At 32.2% G+C, this 20,282-nt stretch overlaps 1 protein-coding gene across 1 annotated transcript in view; it reads left to right on the plus strand.

The window, feature by feature from the left end:
• The window catches only part of GK (glycerol kinase), a 75,897-nt gene extending 56,268 nt beyond the window's left edge, over positions 1-19,629 (plus strand). Inside the window, exons 12-19 of the mRNA XM_044669212.1 lie at positions 5,752-5,830; positions 7,345-7,441; positions 7,923-8,007; positions 8,392-8,512; positions 8,637-8,780; positions 11,284-11,364; positions 15,557-15,643; positions 17,327-19,629. Of these exons, the coding sequence (XP_044525147.1) occupies positions 5,752-5,830; positions 7,345-7,441; positions 7,923-8,007; positions 8,392-8,512; positions 8,637-8,780; positions 11,284-11,364; positions 15,557-15,643; positions 17,327-17,337 (705 nt within the window). The 3' untranslated portion in view covers positions 17,338-19,629. The remainder of the gene's footprint in view (positions 1-5,751; positions 5,831-7,344; positions 7,442-7,922; positions 8,008-8,391; positions 8,513-8,636; positions 8,781-11,283; positions 11,365-15,556; positions 15,644-17,326) is intronic.
• Positions 19,630-20,282: the final 653 nt, after the last annotated feature.

Here is a 20,282-nt window from a genome sequence, read left to right on the forward strand (position 1 = left end):
TTTGGAATCAGTACCATATTTGTGTCATAAAAGGAATTTGGTAGGACTCCTTCTTTGCTTATCATATCAAATAATTTGTATAGTATTGAGATTAGTTGCTCTTTGAATGTCTGATAGAATTCACTCGTGAATCCATCAGGTCCTGGTGATTTTTTCTTAGGGAGTTCTTTGATGACTTGTTCAATTCCTTTTTCTGATAGGGGATTATTTAGGTATTCTATTTCTTCTGCTGTTAATCTAGGCAATTTATATTTTTGTAAATATTCATCCATATCTCCTAAATTGTTATATTCGTTGTCATATAATTGGGCGAAATAGTTTTAATGATTGCCTTAATTTCCCCTTCACTAGAGGAGAGGTCTCCCTTTTCATCTTTGATACTGTCAAATTGGTTTTCTTCTTTCTTTTTTTAAATTAGATTGACCATTACTTTGTCTATTTTATCTGTTTTTTCAAAATATCAGCTTCTAGTCTTATTTATTAATTCAATAGTTCGTTTACTTTTGATTTTATTAATTTCTCCCTTGATTTTTAGTATTTCTAATTTAGTTTTCATCTGGGGATTTTTAATTTGCTCGCTTTCTAGTTTTTTGAGTTGCATGCCCAATTCATTAATCTCTGCCCTCCTTAATTTGTTAATATATGCATTCAAGGATATACATTTCCCCGAGTACTGCCTTGGCTGCATCCTACAGAGTTTGGTAGGATGTCTCATCATTGTCATTCCCTTCAATGAAATTATTGATTGTTTCTATGATTTCTTCTTTGACTAATTGGTTTTGGAGAATCATTGTTTAATTTCCAATTGGTTTTTGATTTGCCTGTGCAGGTGCCCTTACCAATTATTATTTTTATTGCATTATGATCTGAGAAGGTTGCATTTATTATTTCTGCTCTTTTGCATTTGTTTGCAATGTTTCTATGCCCTATTACATGGTCAATCTTTGTGAATGTACCATGTGCAGCTGAAAAGAAGGTGTATTTCTTTTTGTCCCTATTTATTTTTCTCCACATATCAATTAAATCTAATTTTTCTAGGACTTCATTCACCTCTCTTACCTCTTTCTTATTTATTTTTTTGGTTTGATTTATCTAGATCTGAAAGAGGAATATTTAGATCTCCCACTATTATGGTTTTATTATCTATTTCTTTCTTGAGCTCTGCCAGTTTCTCCTTTATGAATTTGGATGCTGCCACTTGGTGCGTACATATTGAGCAGTGTTATTTCCTCATTGCTTATACTGCCTTTAATCAGGATGTAATGACCTTCCCTGTCTTTTTTAATCATATCTATTTTTACTTTGGCTTTGTCAGAAATCATAATAGCCACTCTTGCCTTCTTTTTCTCATTTGATACCCAAAAGATTTTTTTCAAGCCCTTAACCTTAGAGTTGTATATATGTCCACCCACCTCATATGTGTTTCTCATAGACAACATATTGTAGGATTTTGGTTTCTAATCCACTCTGCTATTTGCTTCCGTTTTATGAGCGAGTTCATCCCATTCACATTCAGAGTTATAATTATCAGTTGTGCATTCGCTGACATTTTTGTATCCTCCCCTATTCCTACCCCTTCTTCTTAAACTATTTCCTTTTAAACCAGTGGTTGGCTTTAAGCCGGTATCCCTTATCCCCTCCCTTGATTAACTTCCCTTTCTACCCCCTCTCTTATTATTCTCTTTTTATTTTTAGAGGCCTAATGAATTCCCTCCCCCTTCTTCTCCCCTTCCTTTTTTGACCTCCCCACTCCCCTGCTCCCCTTGGCTTATCCCTTCTGACTTTCTCAGTAGGGTTAGATAGAGTTTTATATCCCAATGGATAATATAGCTACTCTTCTCTCTCTGGGTTGATTACACTGAGAGTAAGGTTTAAATATTAGCTCTTAATGCTCTCTTCCTCTCCTTCTTATAATAGTATTTGTCCCCTCCCCTTCCCATGCCCTCTTTGTGTGTAATAGAATATCCTATTTTTCTTATTCATTCAAGTTTCTCTTGGCATCCCCTACTATTCACCCCCCCCCCTCTTCTCCACCCCAAATGTCATCTTAGACCATTTAGTATTCCATCCTCTCCCTATGAATTATTCTTCTGATTGCTATAATAGTGAATACTATAATAGTGAATTCACTACAGAGAATTATACATAGCATTTCTCCATATAGGAATAGAGATAAATAGATCTTATTGAAGCCCTTAAAGAGTCAAATTTTAAAAAATTATGAGTTTTCTTTCTTTCCCCTCAGCTTCTTATTTACCTTTTCATGTTTCTCTTGATTTTTGTGGTTGGATATCAAACTTTCCATTTAGTCCTTGTCTTTTCTGTGCAAATACTTGGAAATCTTCAATTTTGTTGAATGCCCATACTTTCCCCCTGGAAGTATATAGTCAGTTTTGATGGGTAGTTGATCCGTGGTTGAAGGCCCAGCTCTCTTGCCTTTCTGAATATCATATTCCAAGCCTTGCGGTCTTTTAGCATGGAGGCTGCCTGATCCTGTGTGATCCTGATTGGTGATCCTTGATATTTGAATTGTCTCTTTCTGGCTTCTTGTAAGATTTTTTCTTTTATTTGGAAGCTCTTCAATTTGGCTATTATATTCCTGGGTGTTGTCTTTTCTGGGTTTAGTGTAGAGGGTGATCTATGGATCCTTTCAATGTCTATATTGCCCTCTTGTTGTAGAACTTCAGGGCAATTTTGTTGAATAATTTCTTTTACTACGGAGTCCAAGTTTCTATCAATTTCTGCTTTTTCAGGAAGACCAATGCTTCTCAAATTGTCTCTTCTAGACCAGTTTTCTTGGTCTGTCACTTTCTCATTGAAGTATTTCACGTTTCCTTCTATTTTATCAGTCTTTTGACTTTGTTTTATTTGTTCTTGCTGTCTTGAGAGATCATTAGCTTCTAATTAATCAACTCTAGCCTTTAGGGACTGGTTTTCGGCTATAATCTTTTGGTTTTCGGCTATGATCTTTTGGTTTTCCTTTTCAATCTGGTCATTTCTGGTGTTCAATTTGCTTATCAGTTCATTTGATTTCTGAGCCTCACTTTTAATTGCAAAATTCTGCCTTTTAAACTGTTATTTTCTTGCCAGATCTCTTCCATCTTTCTCATCATCTCAGATTTGAACTCTTCAATAGCTTGTGACCATTTTTCATTATTTTGGGAAGGTTTGGATATGATTACTTGTTTGTTCTCCTCTGTTTTCTGGATTTTCTCTGTGTAAAAGTTGTCGGGTGTTACAGAGTTCTTCTTGATAATCTTTCTCTTCTGGGGTTTCCGATTTTGGCTTGCCATTGTTAGACCTGTGCCTTATGCACTCTGTCCTCACACTCAGAGTCTGTCTGAGCTCTCTAGGCTCCAGAGGTCTAAGGTCTCGTTGTTCTCGGGGTGGAGCCTCCTGGTTGTCCCTGGTCTGTACCTCTGCCCAAGGCTCCTTCAGCAGTCTCAGGGCGCTGCTTCCATAGCCATGCTCCTATCTGCACAGGGTTCCCACTCGAGGTCCAAGCCTGCGCTCGAGATCTTTGTCTATACCTAGGGCAATGCCTTCACCTGTGCAGGCGCTTAGGGTCTGTTTTCAAAGTCTGTGTGCGTTCTTTAGCCTCTTGGGGTCCTAAGTCTTGCTCCTCTCAGGAACAAGCCCTGGAGCTGCCAATGACTTATTGGGTGCCCCAAACCTGCTTTAACTCTTGTACGCTGGCCTTAGTGTTGTACGTGGTGTGGGGGGGTGGGGGAAGGGCTTCTTCCTCTTGCGTTTTAGTGAGAGCTGTTTCACCCCTTTATAGCGTGGAAATGCCCCGATTCCACGTACCTTCAATGCTGCGCCCTGTTGTGGGGTCCCTTCGTTCGTCTGCATTTCTTTTTATGTACCCTTGAGGAGTCCTGTATACTTTGGTTAGGAGAGATCAAGCAGCTGCTCCTTACTCTGCCACCATCTTAACTGGACCTAACCACATTTTATATAGAATAATGCTTTCATATATATATAAATAAACTTCATTGAAAAGTATGTTCTCCCCGGTGTACTCTTATGTCCAAGGATACACTGCTGTTGTAACAAATTAGATTGACATCTAAGAAAAGATTGTTGTTTACTTATTTATTCTCTTGCTCATATATTCACTTTTCTGATTATATTTAGCTGTTTTCTTCCCCCATTTGTTGTGCATATCAGTACATAAATCAACAACAGAAATCACTGAATTTGCTTTGCAGGGGATCTTAGTGGCTAGCCATCTAGTGTAACTCTATCCAGTTTCTTATTTCCAGTCATGTAGAGAATCTACCACCTCCTCTGATTGCAATTCATCTCCTTATTATTGGAAATCATACTTCTCACTTCAACCTATGTTTGTATGCATTAGCTATTTTGGTTACAACATCCTATTGATGATTCATTTTTATCTTTTAGTCACCTAAAACTTCTTTTTGGGAGGATACAGTGCTTTCTATCCCTAGATTGTATCTCTACATACATCTTAGACTTAGGAAATTGATATTTTGAACATAAATATGACACTCCTATTCTTTTTGAACTCTTATCCATTTTGAATTTCATTTTATTAGATTCGGTCCAAATCTCTAGCCTCTTTTTTGTGACCTGTCATCTAGTATGGTAACAGTTTCTCCCACTTTTCTCATGATGCCATCTGCCCATTTATCCAAGTCTTTAAAACAAATGTTAAATTGCATAGGGCAAAGCACAATTTCCCTGAGGCCAAACACACATTCCTGGGGTATCCGCCATATTGACATCAAACCATTAATAGTTATTCATTGAGTCTATCCATTCAACCAGTACTGAATTCATCTAGTTATCTTATTGTCTAGTCTGCATTTTTCTACCTTTTCAACAATAATTTCATCTTTTTTATCAATGACTTTGCTACAGCCTAAGTTAACTATATCTACAATTGTCTTCATTTCCCAGATAATCTTTGAGCAGGTATTAAAGAGCATAGTGGAGGAGGGGGACTGGAGAGTGGTAGAATTGAACTAGGTAAAAAATCCAGTACAAAGGAAGTGGTTGCAGAAAACAGATTAGACTACATCACTGATATTAGATATAAAACTTTAAAGTGCATAAAACAAAAAAAGCTATTAGCAAAGTAATAATTTAGCTCTTTTTTTTAGGCACTTTGTCTTCAAATCTCTCTTCTTTCCCCACTTGATTTAAGATGAACTCCAGCTAAGAATTGTAAACCAATTGGTATCACATTAATAAAATTCATGAACAACAACTCTTAAAATAGAAAATAGTTGTGACAATAAATTTATAAAGATCTCCACGAAACATATTTATTTGAAAGTCTACCTGTAAATGTCACTGTAATTAATGAATTTGCTGTGTCATTTTGAATATTAGACTACCCTTCAAAAGTGTATTTATGTATAATCATATATACATAGATACACACACCTAATGTACGCATTGCACAGGGGGCTTTAAACACAAATCTGATGTTTCAAAATTACAGACAAAATATTACCTTGTATTTAGATAAAGCATCAAAGCACATGCTACATATGTCTGCACAATGAAAGTTTATCTTGCCTATTGATTCCCCTTTACTAATACATACACACGTACATATTTTATATATACATATAGGTATACTCATTAAATTTACTTGAATTTTATTCAGCTAGTGCAGTGCATTTGAAGACTTTTACTGAAAACAAACTTTTTGGTGATAAAATTTCCCTTCCTGACACTTAAGGAAGAAATTACATTTAAGATTTTTTTTCCCCTTAGGGATCTGTTGCAATAGCTGGTGCTGTTATTCGTTGGCTAAGAGACAACCTTGGTATTTTAAAAACTTCAGAGGAAATTGGTGAGTATGATTTTGTTTTTTGTAGTCCTAAAATAAAGTGTTAGTCTGAATTGTGATCATAGACTAAGAGCTGGAAGGGATCTTAGAGGTCAACTAGTCCAAAAACATTTTAGAAATGAGGAAACCAAGGTCTAGAGAGTTGAAGTGATTTTCCTCTAATCAATAGGTAGGAAGTAGCAGAGGCATAATTCAAAACCAAACCCGAGAATTCCAAACCAGGATTCTTTCTACCGTACTGCAGGGCTTCCATAAACATATTATTATAAATATTTATGCCAATATTATTCTAGGACTTGGAAGAATATACATACTTTCATGCATACATAGAAATATATATCATACACAATGCATAGCCATCATCTATTTCCATGTATATAGTACCATGGGATAATTCTATCCATTAAATTAATAACAATAAATGTTAAAAACTGTATAAGCATAAAAATGAAATGTTTTCTGAAGTCTCATAAGGAGCAGAAAGTATTAATCTGTGATTGTTGTTAAATTGTTTGTTTGTTTTTTATGAAAACCCTTACCTTCCGTCTTGGAATCAATACTTTGTATTGGTTCCAAGGCAGAAGAGTGGTAAGGGCTAGGCATTGTGGGTTAAGTGATTTGCCCAGGGTCACACAGCTGGGAATTGTCTGAGGCCAGATTTGAACCTAGGACCTCTCATCTCTAGGCCTAGCTCTCAATCCACTGAGCTACCAGCTGCCCCCTTTTGTCAAATTGTTGAAATTGACTATAAACCCTAAACTCAAAAGTTTATTAAAATTACAATTTAAAGATTTTAAAAAATAAGCAATATTCCCCAAACTAAAGGCCTCTGAGAAAATGTCATAGATGGAGCCTAAATAATGCTGATTAAACCTACAGCTTTTGTTCTCATTTAGAAGAAGAGAGTTTTAAAAGGTACTATCTACTTTTAAAAGTTATTACTATCCCCATGTTGGTTTCATCACTATGTCAGTATAACCCTGGGCCCACAAAGGTTATACCAGGGAAAGATCAAATACCTGAATAAAGAGAAGTTCATCATTAGTTGCTGATAAATTCTTTGGTGAAGATATCCATGAAACAAATTTTTTATAAAGCTATGAACAGTTCTATCCATTTTCTTGAGTTTGACATAGGAAAATGATACTCAAAAGGGTGCTTCTGGCTAAAGGATTGACAAGAAATGGGAAAACTAAATATAACTAGAACTCATTTCACTAATTACCTTGCAAAGTAGCTAGAACAACCCAGGTTATTGAAGATAGATGAAAGAACCATCTAATACTTCTCTTTTTACTTTTGTGGTCTCATTCTTGGCTGTAGTGGGATTAGAGGCCAAGGTTACATTGTTAGATAGAATAGTAGTTATTTAAAATTCCCTAAAGTAAAGTGAAAAGCTTTTGCTATACTAACTAATAGGGAAAAAAAAATCTTTGTCTAATTGTATTAGGTCAGAAAACATTAAATAGCCACCTTTTCTCTGTATTTTTATTGATTTTTTTGTCTCCTCATATTAGAAAAACTTGCTAAAGAGGCGGGCACTTCTTATGGCTGCTATTTTGTTCCAGCATTCTCGGGGTTATATGCACCGTACTGGGAGCCTAGTGCAAGAGGGTATGGATGAAAATTCAATATAGTTATTTCTATCTCTTTGCTTATCTTGAATTGTTTTGTTTTACAGCCTCATTCTAAAGACATTTTAGAATCAAATTTAAATAATTTGAGAGAAATGTTTCAGACTTAACTAATGAAAAAAATGGGTAGGGAATATATTTCCAGGGCTTTCCAGAACTAGAAATGTGTAAATCATTTAACATTAATTTCTTGTCAAATCTGTTTTTCAATATTTTTTATTTTTCTTGTTTGTGGACAAGTTCTATAGTCAGACATCTAAACCTGAGTAGTTTAATGTTTCAACTATTTAGGTTATCTGTTTTTTTCTTCCTTTTGAAAAAATAAAATTAAGGAATGTAAGAAATGTTATGTCTATTCTGCTATTCGCTCCTCATCAAATTCAATGTTACCCTACAAAATTTGTCTTTTCATGAAAACCTTCTAATTTTATAATCTCCAAAACTTCTGTTTATGTTTTTAGGATTATTTGTGGCCTTACTCAGTTCACCAGTAAACAGCATATTGCTTTTGCTGCATTAGAAGCTGTTTGTTTCCAAACAAAAGAGGTAAAAAAAATCAGTCTCCGATTATATTTTCCCCAAGAACAGAGTGTAAATGCATTTGCACTAGTAAAGACCCATATTCGCATATTACACATTAAATAAATGTGCTTATGTATATAAAAATTAGCTATGAAAGCAGTAGATTTTGCCCTCTAAGTTGTTTTCCTTAAGCTAATACTGCATCTAAGCTTTTAAAACCAATGAGACAGTAGAGGAGAAAGAAGAGTAGATAATTTTATTTGAAACTGACTTGTATTTTCAACTTTAATTTATATCTCTAGAAATTAAATATTATGTTTGTGAATACTACACAGCTTATTTACAATATATATTATATATATGTATATCTGATATTATATTTTAATTAGAAAATTATATTGATTTAAGATTTTGGATGCCATGAATAAAGACTGTGGAATTCCACTCACCCATTTGCAAGTAGATGGAGGAATGACCAACAATAAAATTCTCATGCAACTTCAAGCAGATATTCTTTATATACCAGTAGGTTAGTAAACATTCATGCCTTAAAATTTTGAGCCTCCAAATTGATAGGAATTAAAATTGTAAATTTAAAATTTGCTTTAGGTATTTTTAACTTGCTTATATTGATCTACATTTTTCCCCTTTAGTAAAGCCTTCGATGCCTGAAACAACAGCACTGGGTGCTGCCATGGCAGCAGGTTCTGCAGAAGGAGTTGGAGTCTGGAGTCTTGAACCTGAAGATTTATCAGCTGTCACAATGGAAAGATTTGAACCTCAGATCAATCCAGAAGGTAAAGACAAATTCCTCTGAAGAGTGTGCCTCATCTTTTTTTTTTTTTAAATCCTTTTTTTAAAACCCTTACCTTCTGTTTTGGAGTCAATATTGGATATTGACTCCAAGGCAGAAGAGTGGTAAGGGCTAGACAATGGGGGTTAAGGGACTTGCTCAAGGTCACACAGCTAGAAAGTGTCTGAGGCCAGATTTGAACCCAGAAACTCTCGTCTCTAGGCCTGACTCTCAATCCAATGAGCTACGTATTATACAGTGGGAATACCAGATCTTACTGCCGCATCCAGCACCCAGTCTAGGGCACTGTTCTTCATACAAGGTACATTTTAAAAGAGCCCTTCCAAATGGGTTGATTGATTTCTGATCCACTCATCTACACTGACTTTATTCTTTGTCCTCTCATACTAAGAGCATACATTCTGAGATGACTGTGAGGTTAAGAACGTTTTCTGGCAAGAAGAGTAGAACATGACTATTCCATCACTGACCTCATCAGCATCAGCTTTAAAAATGGAGCTAAGGGGGCAGCTGGGTAGATCAGTGGATTGAGAGCCAGACCTAGAGATGGGAAGTCCTAGGTCCAAATCTGGGCTCAGACACTTCCTAGCTGTGTGACCTTGGGCAAGTCACTTAACCCCCATTGCCTAGCCCTTAACCACTTTTCTGCCTTGGAGTCAATATCTAATATTGACTCCAAAACAGAAGGTAAGGGTTTTAAAAAAATGGAGCTAAACCACAGCCACACATATAAAACATATTTTTAAGTAATAATGGTAGAATAGTATGGTGAACAATTCAACTCACTTCCAGTATAAGAAAATGCAGGAAGAAAAGTTCTATTTACTTAACTTGGAAAAGAACAGTTATTTTCAGATCAGTTTTAATTATGTTTATTACAGTAATCTGCTTTGTATTTTGCATACCTGAAAAGTTCAAATGTGGCCAATTTTTCTAGGGCCAAAACAAAATTTTTGTACAAGTTTTTAAAATCCACAAAATTGTATGGAAGTTTGCAGAATAAAATCACATGGGTTTAGGAAATATTTAGCTAATAGCTTTCTAACTAAAATGTATCCCAATTAAAGTCTAATTATTGGTTAAATAAATGTTTTATCAATGCATTTTGTTTTTTACACAATAGACACTTTACAGTAATTTCCTCTCCACAGTATCCTCCCTTCAAAATAAGATTTATTAGCTTTAATTTTACAGTCTATAATATCTAAGTAAATAAAGTAATAGAGTGGCTTGAATTCTGTCCTTAACAGAATCTCTTATAGCTCATCCTGTAGAACCTCAGGCTTGAGGTGCAGCCTTGATGGCAGTACTTGTCTAACTCCCCAGAATGTACCCAGTTTGAAAAGGAAAACTTATTTAATTATCTATAGGTCACATGAGTAGGTAGGCTTTTAAGGAGGTATATTAACAAGTAGAATTAACAAGAGTTGACAACAGAAAAAAGAGAGAGACTAACAGATACATGAGGATAACTAAAACAGAAGCAGGAAAATTTGGGGAGAGGAACTTGTTTATGGAGGAAAGTAGAAAGTTCCATCTGGAACATGTTGAATTTGAAATTCCAGGTGTGATTTTCCTCAGGCATTTGGTGTTATGTTGATTAGGAAAAAGATGAAGGAGGTTCACATAAAGTAGGGATTCATTTAGAATTAGAGTATAGTTGAATTTTGGCAGATGACAAAATGAACAACAGATGTCATGCTAAAACTTGGATCAAATCACAATTATAATTGTATATCAATTAATTAAGATAATTAAATTCAGGTAGCCTGTTCAATAATCAATCTAAGATCTTCAGTTAATTATTTTTTGTTATTGTGCTGGGCAAAAGGAGATGCAAAGACAAAAATGAAACAGTCTAACTCCCAGGAGTTTGTGTAATTTTAGTGTAGATTTGTAATCATTACTGAAAATACTGCACATCCTTAAAATAGAGCTAATTTAAGTAAATGATGTAAGCCAAAATATTTTCTATTAGAAATACATTATTCAATTAAAATACTACACAGGAGGAAGTAAATATACATATTTTTCTTTTAATGAAAATTGAAGAATTTTCCAAATGCATAAATCCAGCAATGCTATTTGCAAAACAAACTTCAAGATGCTTAGCTTTCAACAATGTTAGAATGAATTTCAAATTTTACTCATGTAAGAGAAAAAATTATAGTATATATCAGTTGCAACCTTGAATACCATTACAGACAATTGGCAGTTTATGGCTTCCAGATTCTCCTCTAGAGGAATAAAAACAGAAATATTATATGAAGTTTCAGCCTTAAAGCTATAAATAACTATTTTCCTTTTCAAATACTGCATTATAATAACACATTTTTCTCTATTAAGAAAGCAAATTTGATAAATGATTATAGTCTATAACAGAAAGACCAGCTTATCATTTCCAATAATTTGGCCAGAATAAAAGATGATGATTTTTTTTGGCTATAATATCTCAGTAAAAATTAAATTTTCCTTTTTGGTTCTAGAAAGTGAAATTCGTTTTGCCATTTGGAAAAAAGCTGTGCAGAAATCAATGGGCTGGGCCACAGGACAGTCTTCTCCAAATGGTAAAGTAAATATGGCTATTATAAATACTGATTATGACTTATTCAAGAGTGAATTGGTTTAGCACATATTTGGCAAATAAGAATGCTTAGTTACAGAAGAGGAAAAGTTGTAGTTCTGGATTTTCCTAATTTTTTTTCTAAAACCTGAAAACGTGGTCAAGATTAGTTAAATATTAAGTGTTCTACCATATCAGTCATTATTTTCTTACTTTTGCTTCATTTAGTTCTTAATTTTTCTCAAAGAAAAATCACTTACAATACTTTTTAAAAAGAAAAACAATAAGAAAATTAATGGGCTTAATTTTTTAAAGACCCATACCATCTATCTTAGAATCAATACTGTGTATTAGTTCCAAGGCAGAAGAGTAAAAGGGCTAAGCAATGGAGGTTAAGTGACTTGCCCAGGGTCACACAGCTAGGAAGTGTCTGAGGTCAGATTTGAAAGAAGGATCCCCTATCTCTAGGACTGGCTCTCAATCCACTGAGCCACCTAGTTGCCCCAGGTTTAATTTTTAAGCTTCTTATTGCCATTTCTTACTTTCAACAGATGTGGGTATAACATGAATGAAGTAAATGATAAACTGTATTCTACCCTACAATTTCAGAATATTTTTCCCTAAAAGCAAACAATTTCCTAGGCCATTTTAAAAGGATTTTAACAAATATAACTTGAAAAATAATTTCTTCCTTTTTAATTTTAAAGAAATCTCAAACAAGAAAGATGCTGAGTATGAAAAAATGGTTTCTTTAAGTAGGAGCTATGCGCCTAAAATAATCTTATTTCCCTATAGGCAATCCTTTAAGTTTAAGAATTTCTACTATTTTCAAACTGCTAAATTCAGATCATAGAAAAACAAATATGATCACTAACATTAAAATTGAGTGAACAAATTCTGTGCATATTCCAAAACAATAGAAGCTTTGTCCTTCCTATAGTAGAGTTAATACAACTAGATTAATAAGATTTAGGATTTATATTTTTTAAAGAACTTTTTAATGAGATGATTTTTAATCTTTTAATCTTTTATGTGGGTATATTTTAGAGTCCTTTGGCAGCTGGGGAAGCCTGTGGACCCTTTCTCAGCATGGTGTTTTTGAACATAAAACAAACAAACAAAAATATGTATTTTATATTATATTTTATATTTATATAATACATACTAGAAACCAGCTCTACTGAAACACTATCAGTTTTTTTGTTTTTTAGGTCCGTAAACCCCAGGCTAAGAACTTTTCCCTTGCTGTATTGCCATTGTTAAACTCTCTTCATTTTTATAGTGCCTAATGTGGAAAATACTCCTTGCATTTTTATCAGCATTGCCTTGAATCTTTCCTTTCACTATTATCCAGAAAGTATTCATTTGAATCTATTTTTTTTACATTTAAATCAACTTAATTTTCCCCATTTCCTTAAATCTTACATTTTTATAATAAATTTTCTATATCAAGTTTGGAACAATACTGCTTTTTTGAAAAATTACTTGCAGTTTTGATGCTATCAATATCAGTATCAATAATCAGTATTCACTGAGTGTCCAATATAAGCCAAAGATTATCAAAATGCTATAGGGAATACAAAAGAATGTGAAATGTAGTCCTTTCACTTAAGATAAAACTAGCCTGATTTTCATTTATTATTCTAAGAAATTTACTTGTGTGTAACTTGTTTTTTACTCAAGTACAATTCACTTATATTCTTTAATTAGTAATTGCCATTTTTATCTCCTATAGATACTGTGAGGTCAAGATAATAAATAGCAAGTTACAAGAAAACTTAGTTTTGGTAGAGATTTCAGCTACCAAGAAAAATGTCTTTAATATTATATCCAGAACTTTTATTTAAAATGGAAGAAATTTGCATAACTTAGTCAATTCTACTTGTCAGTATTCCAGATGGTTTAAACAATTCAATTTCTATAGAGTTTATTTTGTTTCCTAACGTAGCAATTTTTAAAAATACCATACCAATTAAAGGCCAAATTTTAAAAACTCTTTTTGGGTGTTTCTATTAACATACACTTTTAGTTAGCATTGTTTTTTCTGAGCAACAATCTCTAGATGTATGACATTCAGAATGAAAATCCCCAGTTAAACAGGTAGAATCCTATTTGGGTTTTGAATGGCATTCAAACTGCTACTTAGTATCTCATTTGTAGAAACTTGAAGCTTATTTTTATTACATATGGCAGTTACATGCTGTAGATGCTTTCTAATTTGTCAAACAATATGCTTTGCCATTATAATACCTTTCCTACATTGATTCCTTCTGCTGAAACTGCATTTGAATTCATTATATTATATATTCTTCATAGAATTTGATGAGGTTTTTCAAAATATTGTGGAGGTGATTCTTTCAGATATATAAACTTTTGTGGGATGTTTTCCCTTTTGAAGGGGAGTGGGAAAGAAGAATATTAGGTAGTTTTTCCTGTCCTGCTATTGCTCCAATATGGATTTCCGTGATCTTTCAAGATGATAAATTATCCAAAGCACTGTGAACTACTTTATAAACTACTATATTATATTATATACTACATAAAACAAATTTGCCTTTGCATTGACTCAGGCACGTTTTACTATGCATGCTTCTAGGATGGGCACGAATAGCCAGAAGAACATACTAAATAAATCTCCAGAAATGTGTCAAAGCAACATTTGGAAACAAAAGTCTAATTTATGAAGAATATTTAATATATTGCAAACATATTCAAATGCAAATTTCTACTTTGACAAAATAAAATTTAAAAACCCAATAACCTCTTTCATAGATTTGCTACTAAATGGGAAGCTTTCTAGATTGGGCAAAGAGTGATAGTATATTTTTTTTTAGCCACAGTAGCTCCTACATACCATATATTAAATTATATATAGAGAGGGAATGATCATTATTGGCAAGGAATTAAACATACAAGAGATCACAAATTTTCAGAATACCTAAATGGAGATTTATGAATGCATTAGGATTCCTTATTCAAACAGAATTTCTGTTGCTTAAAAAAATTAATAGTGAGTTAGCGAGTTGTTGAAATAGTCTTGTGAAACAGGACAAAAGTATGCTGCCGTCTAACATTGTAAAGACAAGATTCTCTTCATGCTTAAAAATAATTTGGCTCATCTGTTCACGTTATAAATGGGGGGTTTTTTGGTTGTTTTTTTTTTTCTAAATTGGTTATGCCCACTTTTCATGGATTGGCAGATTTTTCCCTTAAGATTTTTGTATACCGCTTTATCTACTAATATGTCCCTTTATATTAAGATGGGCCCCAGGGAAATGTTGCTGTCTTAAGGCAAAGAAATGTTAATTTAGTGCACAAATAAAATGGGAATTTTATGTTTCCATGAAACCTTTCTCCCTTACATACTTATATCAAACTTTATTTTCAAGTAATTTCTTTATAAAAATTTTAAAATATTCTGCAAATGGATTTTAAGAAATCAAACCAAAAATGATCAGGTGAGATGTCCTCATTTTCTGGGAAAGGACATCATATTATCCATTTAAATTATTGATTTTTTACCTGAATCAGAGACAATGTTAACAGCCCCCAATTTTTCAGGAAATTGAACAGTCTTTCATTTATGTTGTCTTTTTAAGCCACCATCTCCATTTTTCAGTGCTCTATGTTGGAATTACAGTTATACTAAACAGTTAATTCTCCTGGCTATTGAAATCCTATTTAATATTAATTTAAAAAGAAAGTCATAATATAAACCAATATTTTAACTAAAATAAAGTTTAGTGTCCATATTCAGTAAACTAATATAAGTCTTCCAGAATCCAGAGAATTGCTATTGTTAGGGTGATTCAAGCTTTTTTTGGTAAAACTTAAGTCATTTAATGTTTTATAATTCACCAGCAAAGCCAAACTTTTCATTTTAACTCCCTCAAATACCTTTTTGTCTACCTCACATTAATAGAAGAACTTATTTATTAGTCTGGTTTGTGGGATATTCTTGGCTTACTTAAATTAATGTTGCATGCTTTCTGTACTGTTTGTCAAATGTCATAAGCTTTCAGTATTGATTATATTTTTGATTTGATATAACTTCTTGCTAGCTTTTGAAATATACTGTATTATTTTTTTACTTTTGTTTTGCTATTCATGTGATTTTTAACACAATATTGCACTTTTTAATGTGTCTCTCTTTTGGTTTGCTTGACTGGAATTCCCTCTTCCTTGGATGACAGCAGGTGACCCTAATATCTTCTGTAGTGTGCCATTGGGCTTTTTTATAGTGAGTAGCATGGTAATGTTAATCGGAGCAAGGTACATCTCAGGTTAGTTATCATTTGAATTAGAACATTTTTAGTAGGTAGTTTAAATGTATTTGTGTGTGATAAGTCGGCAGAAAAGGTTTTCAGTGCTTTTTGGTATTTTGTCATAGATGAACCTAGAAAACACATCTTAGATCTGTCCAGTTAGAACCATTGTTTCTAGGGAAAATCAGAAGACAGGAACAGCTTAAATATTCTTTTAAAGGAAGAGACTATGCGTTGGGAACAGGGGAAGGTACATCCCAATGTCATATATACAAGAACTAAGCAAAATTGAATATTATTAATTCTATGAAATGAAATATTCAAAGTGATTTTTAGTGTTTAATTATATGAGGAAAATATTGGTAACATTTGAGAATTGTATTATATAGTTTGAAAACTTGCTAAAGTAAATCACTGGAAAAACTTTTTAATTATTATTTTGGGTCACTGTTATAGTAACCCCAAATGTTAGGTGGTATTTCTTCTTAATTATAACCACTTATTCCATTGGATAAAATTTGCTGAATTGTTGTCCAAATTCCTTGTGGTTTAAATTAAAGTTGAAAGAATTTTTTGTACTTTTATATAACTGTAGTATCTTTTGCAAATAAAAGCTGAAATATGGATTCAAAGATACAGGGTAGACACTGCTGATTTTTGAAAACTATTAATTATAGCTGACTCTCCTCATTCTGACTTTCATAGCAATAATGAATCAATAATAAATAATGATCTTAGAATACATTACTATTAACTGGGATGATTTTTTTCTTTTACCAATAATCATGATGTATTTCCTTTACCTTTTTTAGGCTTTTAAATTGTGAATGAGAAATTTTAATTTAGAAGGACTAGGCATATAACCAGTTCAGTACTATATTTAAAGTTAGAATAGAAATTATGTAAATTAATATCAGATAAGGGAAACAATCAAGCTTTATACTTGAATTTTTATAAAATAAATACCTTTATTGGTATCATTCTACATGACTTTGCAAAAGATTTATCCTATTTAATTTATCCCTTTTAACTATTGAGAAAATTGTGAACAAATTGCACTTGTATTAAGGAGGTAGAAATTAATATATATTAATTATTACTCAGATTCAGGATACACTTAAATTGTCTAGCTTCTATATGGCAATGACTAATGCCTTATCCCTCTTTACTTAATAGAGATCTTGTGAAAATATCTGAATGTTCTTGGGAAAGCTCTCTAAATTTAATTTGATGCATATTTAGAAATAGAAAAAGAAATTGAGAAAATTACTAAATATTAATTTTGCCTATCTTCCATCTAATATTTTGGTACAGTCTGTTAAGATCTAATCATATGTGGAAGACTAGGATTTATAGCACTACTTCAAAGTCTAGTTAGGCTGTCAAAACAAATATGGTCTTAGTCTTCATTTCTTCAGTTTTAATCATATCATTATATATATATGTATATATATGCATATATACATTTGATATCAGTAACTGAGAATTATTAAATGCAATGTGAAGTGCTATAAAATTAGCTATCAGCTATTCAATTTGCATGAACTTTTGTGCAATAAAGCTTAATTTACATTGCCTTCAATTTTTGTTATTAGAAAACAATAAAATCGTATTATTCTCAGTATGTTTATACCATTAACCATTCATCATTTAACTCTTAAATGTTAAATGTTATTGACATGTTTTTTTTTTCTATTTTAGGTATTCCATAAATACCTGAATATATTCCATGGACTCCCTTGGATGCAGTCTTTTTTTATGTACCAAGAGAATCTAGCAATTCTTTATCCTATTCTGGTATACTACCTAATAGAACTTTATTTTTATTTATAAACCACATGCTGTATGACCCATGGTATTCCTATGGGTAATCTTGCGGTTTGACTGAAAGAAAACAGCAGAAAGAACTATAGAAACACATAGTGTATTTTTTAAAAACGTCATCAGTTAAGGTTGGGCTGGTCCTTTAAGGAACTGAACATCCTCGTTATTTTTATTATCTTGCCTTCTTCCCCACCAGGATCTAGGAACAACTAAGATTCCATTTGTGATGACTTATCAGCTTTTTCAATTGTTGATGAACTAGGAATTTTATACTCTGTGCTGCAAGTACTTAATTAGGATACTCCTTCTATGCCACTTTTTAAAAAAAAAAGAAAAAAGGAAGGTGCATTTTTGTCATTGGTCCCCAAAGGGCCTCTTTCCTATGTAATAGGAAGGATAAAGGTTGTATATTTCAACAATCCTAAATTCTAAAAAAGTGGAAAGTTTAAGAATAGCATAGTTTATATATTTTCCTATAAATTATTTCACCCTAACTGGAATTCTTCAATTACTTAAATAGTCTCATCAATACAACTAAAACTACTTGTATTTTTGCCTTGATCGTGTAGGAAAGGACTTTTTTATTCCTTTTTGTTTCCTTTCCTTTCACCTTACCTTTTGTGTATATCTCTGTGTGTGTGTGTGTGTGTTTAACTTTAAATGCCCATAAATTGTACATATACAGTGTAGCACCTAAAAATAAAGAGTATGTTGTACTCCCTCAGTCAACATGGGTTCAAGTTTAAGTGGACTACTATGTACAGGAATATTTTAGGGATAATGACTATCTACATATAGAAGAGTTGTTATGTACATTAATCTCCAGGAGGTACTTTTTCTTGAAGAGCTAACAAGAGTTATAATTGAAATATATATTCCATGTCAGCAAATGAAAATACACCCTATTCAGAATTCAACTATGTGTCATACTTTATTACTTAGGTGTTGTAATTACATAAATGCTGAACAAGTATTGGTCCAAATAAAGACTTTTTCTTTTAAACTCAATTTTAGCTATATTGGGAAGCATTATTAATTTTTAAAAACCTGAAGAGAAAAAAATAATTTGGGCATAAAGTCAAAACTTTCATTACATCCAAACGTGTTATTACCAGCTTCACAGAATATAAAAATTTTTACTTTGGAAGACAGAATTATCCCTACTTAATGTCTTTTAAAGGTTTCATTAGCCTTTCTTGAAGCTAATTAAAATCTTCTTAAAATTAATTTTAACTGTGTTTCTTCTTTAATGACAATGAGAAAATATAGACAGTGCATTTCCATACAACACATTTAATTTAACTATATTTTTATAATCAAGTACAATGAAGTCTAAATATGTGATTTTAAATAATTTTCGTTATTAAAAGCACTTTTCCTTCACTGAATATGTATACAGATTTTTGCATGTTTGGGGAGAAGGAAGTAAACTTTAGACAAACCTATGATTCTTAAATGTACTTTTTTGTGCAAAATTTTTTTCTTGTAAATAGTATCTAAAATATTAAGTGATAATCTAATAGGCAAGACTTCTTTTTTATGTTTGTATTGAGATTATTTGCAAAATAGCATAAAAAAGAAGCCAACCAATAAAATGTGAATTTCTTTTTCACAATATTTTCTGTATCTGAATATTGACTAGTTACTGGTGTGTGGCCAATATGTTTCCCATTGTAATTAGGTGATCTTGAACAGTTACAACCCATGTGAAAAATTTTCTCAAGTTAGTTTACTTGTTGCTAAATAGTACCTCTCAATAATTTCATCAATTGAAGCAGAAAACAAAGGTTTTGAAAATCGAATGTAGAAATAATTTCATTATCTTACCTTTTAAAAATTGTTGGTACTCATCTGTAATTCTGATCATGCTATTTTCCCCATCTTTTTAACTTGTTACTTTGATTGTAATGATTCTAGTTGACAGGTAATATAATTTATGCTATTATAATAAGTTATTGAAATTAGCATTTTGGGGAAATGGGAAGAGGGAAAGATACTTTAACACAGTTACATTTCTGCCAAGGTAGGTTGAATTAATTGTAAATAATAATGGAAAACACTGTTCAAATTATTTTTAGCATCTTGTGAATTTTTCTATGAATTACATGATTTATAATTTCTATTTGAGATTGTACACAATGACATCAAAATATGATTAATAAATTTACTTTTAAAAATTGGCCCCATAGTTCTTACTTGCACTTTTCATTTACACAAATAGACTTGGATCAAAATTTAAGAATATATATACTTCAGAAAATGTGAAATTCAGATTTCTTCATTACTCTACATACTTGTCTTTTTGGCTATACAATCAGGCATTCTCTGAACAACTTAACAACTAAAGAAACTTTTTGGAAATGGTGAGCACATAACGATATGAGAAAAAACTACATGATCTCACTTTGCTGCTTTTGGGAAATAGACTGACTAGAACAGGAATTTGCCTATCTCATCATACATATAAATGCAATTAATATAAACTTTTCTCTATTATAAGATATAAGGAGCTTCTTGACAACTTCCACAAACTGAAATTTTATGGTCGTGAATAGAAACCAGGATAAAAAAAAACATTTCTATTAAACTGTGGTCAACTTTTCATTTCCATAATAAATTCTTTCAATTTTTAGTAGTTTTTATGTATATTAAGTTTTAATATATTGAAAAATTTTAGATGTTTTCTTTCAAAAACATCTCAATAAGACTGAATGAAGATGAAATTTAAAATACATTTTAAGTTTTTAGTGGAGAAAGCATTTTACAAATGCGCAAAATATTTTACCAGATTGGAACTATAACACTGTTGCCAAAAATACAGCATAATACAGTA

The sequence above is a fragment of the Gracilinanus agilis genome, chromosome 3 (assembly GCF_016433145.1).
Source record: "Gracilinanus agilis isolate LMUSP501 chromosome 3, AgileGrace, whole genome shotgun sequence".
Classification (NCBI taxonomy): Eukaryota; Metazoa; Chordata; class Mammalia; order Didelphimorphia; family Didelphidae; genus Gracilinanus; species Gracilinanus agilis.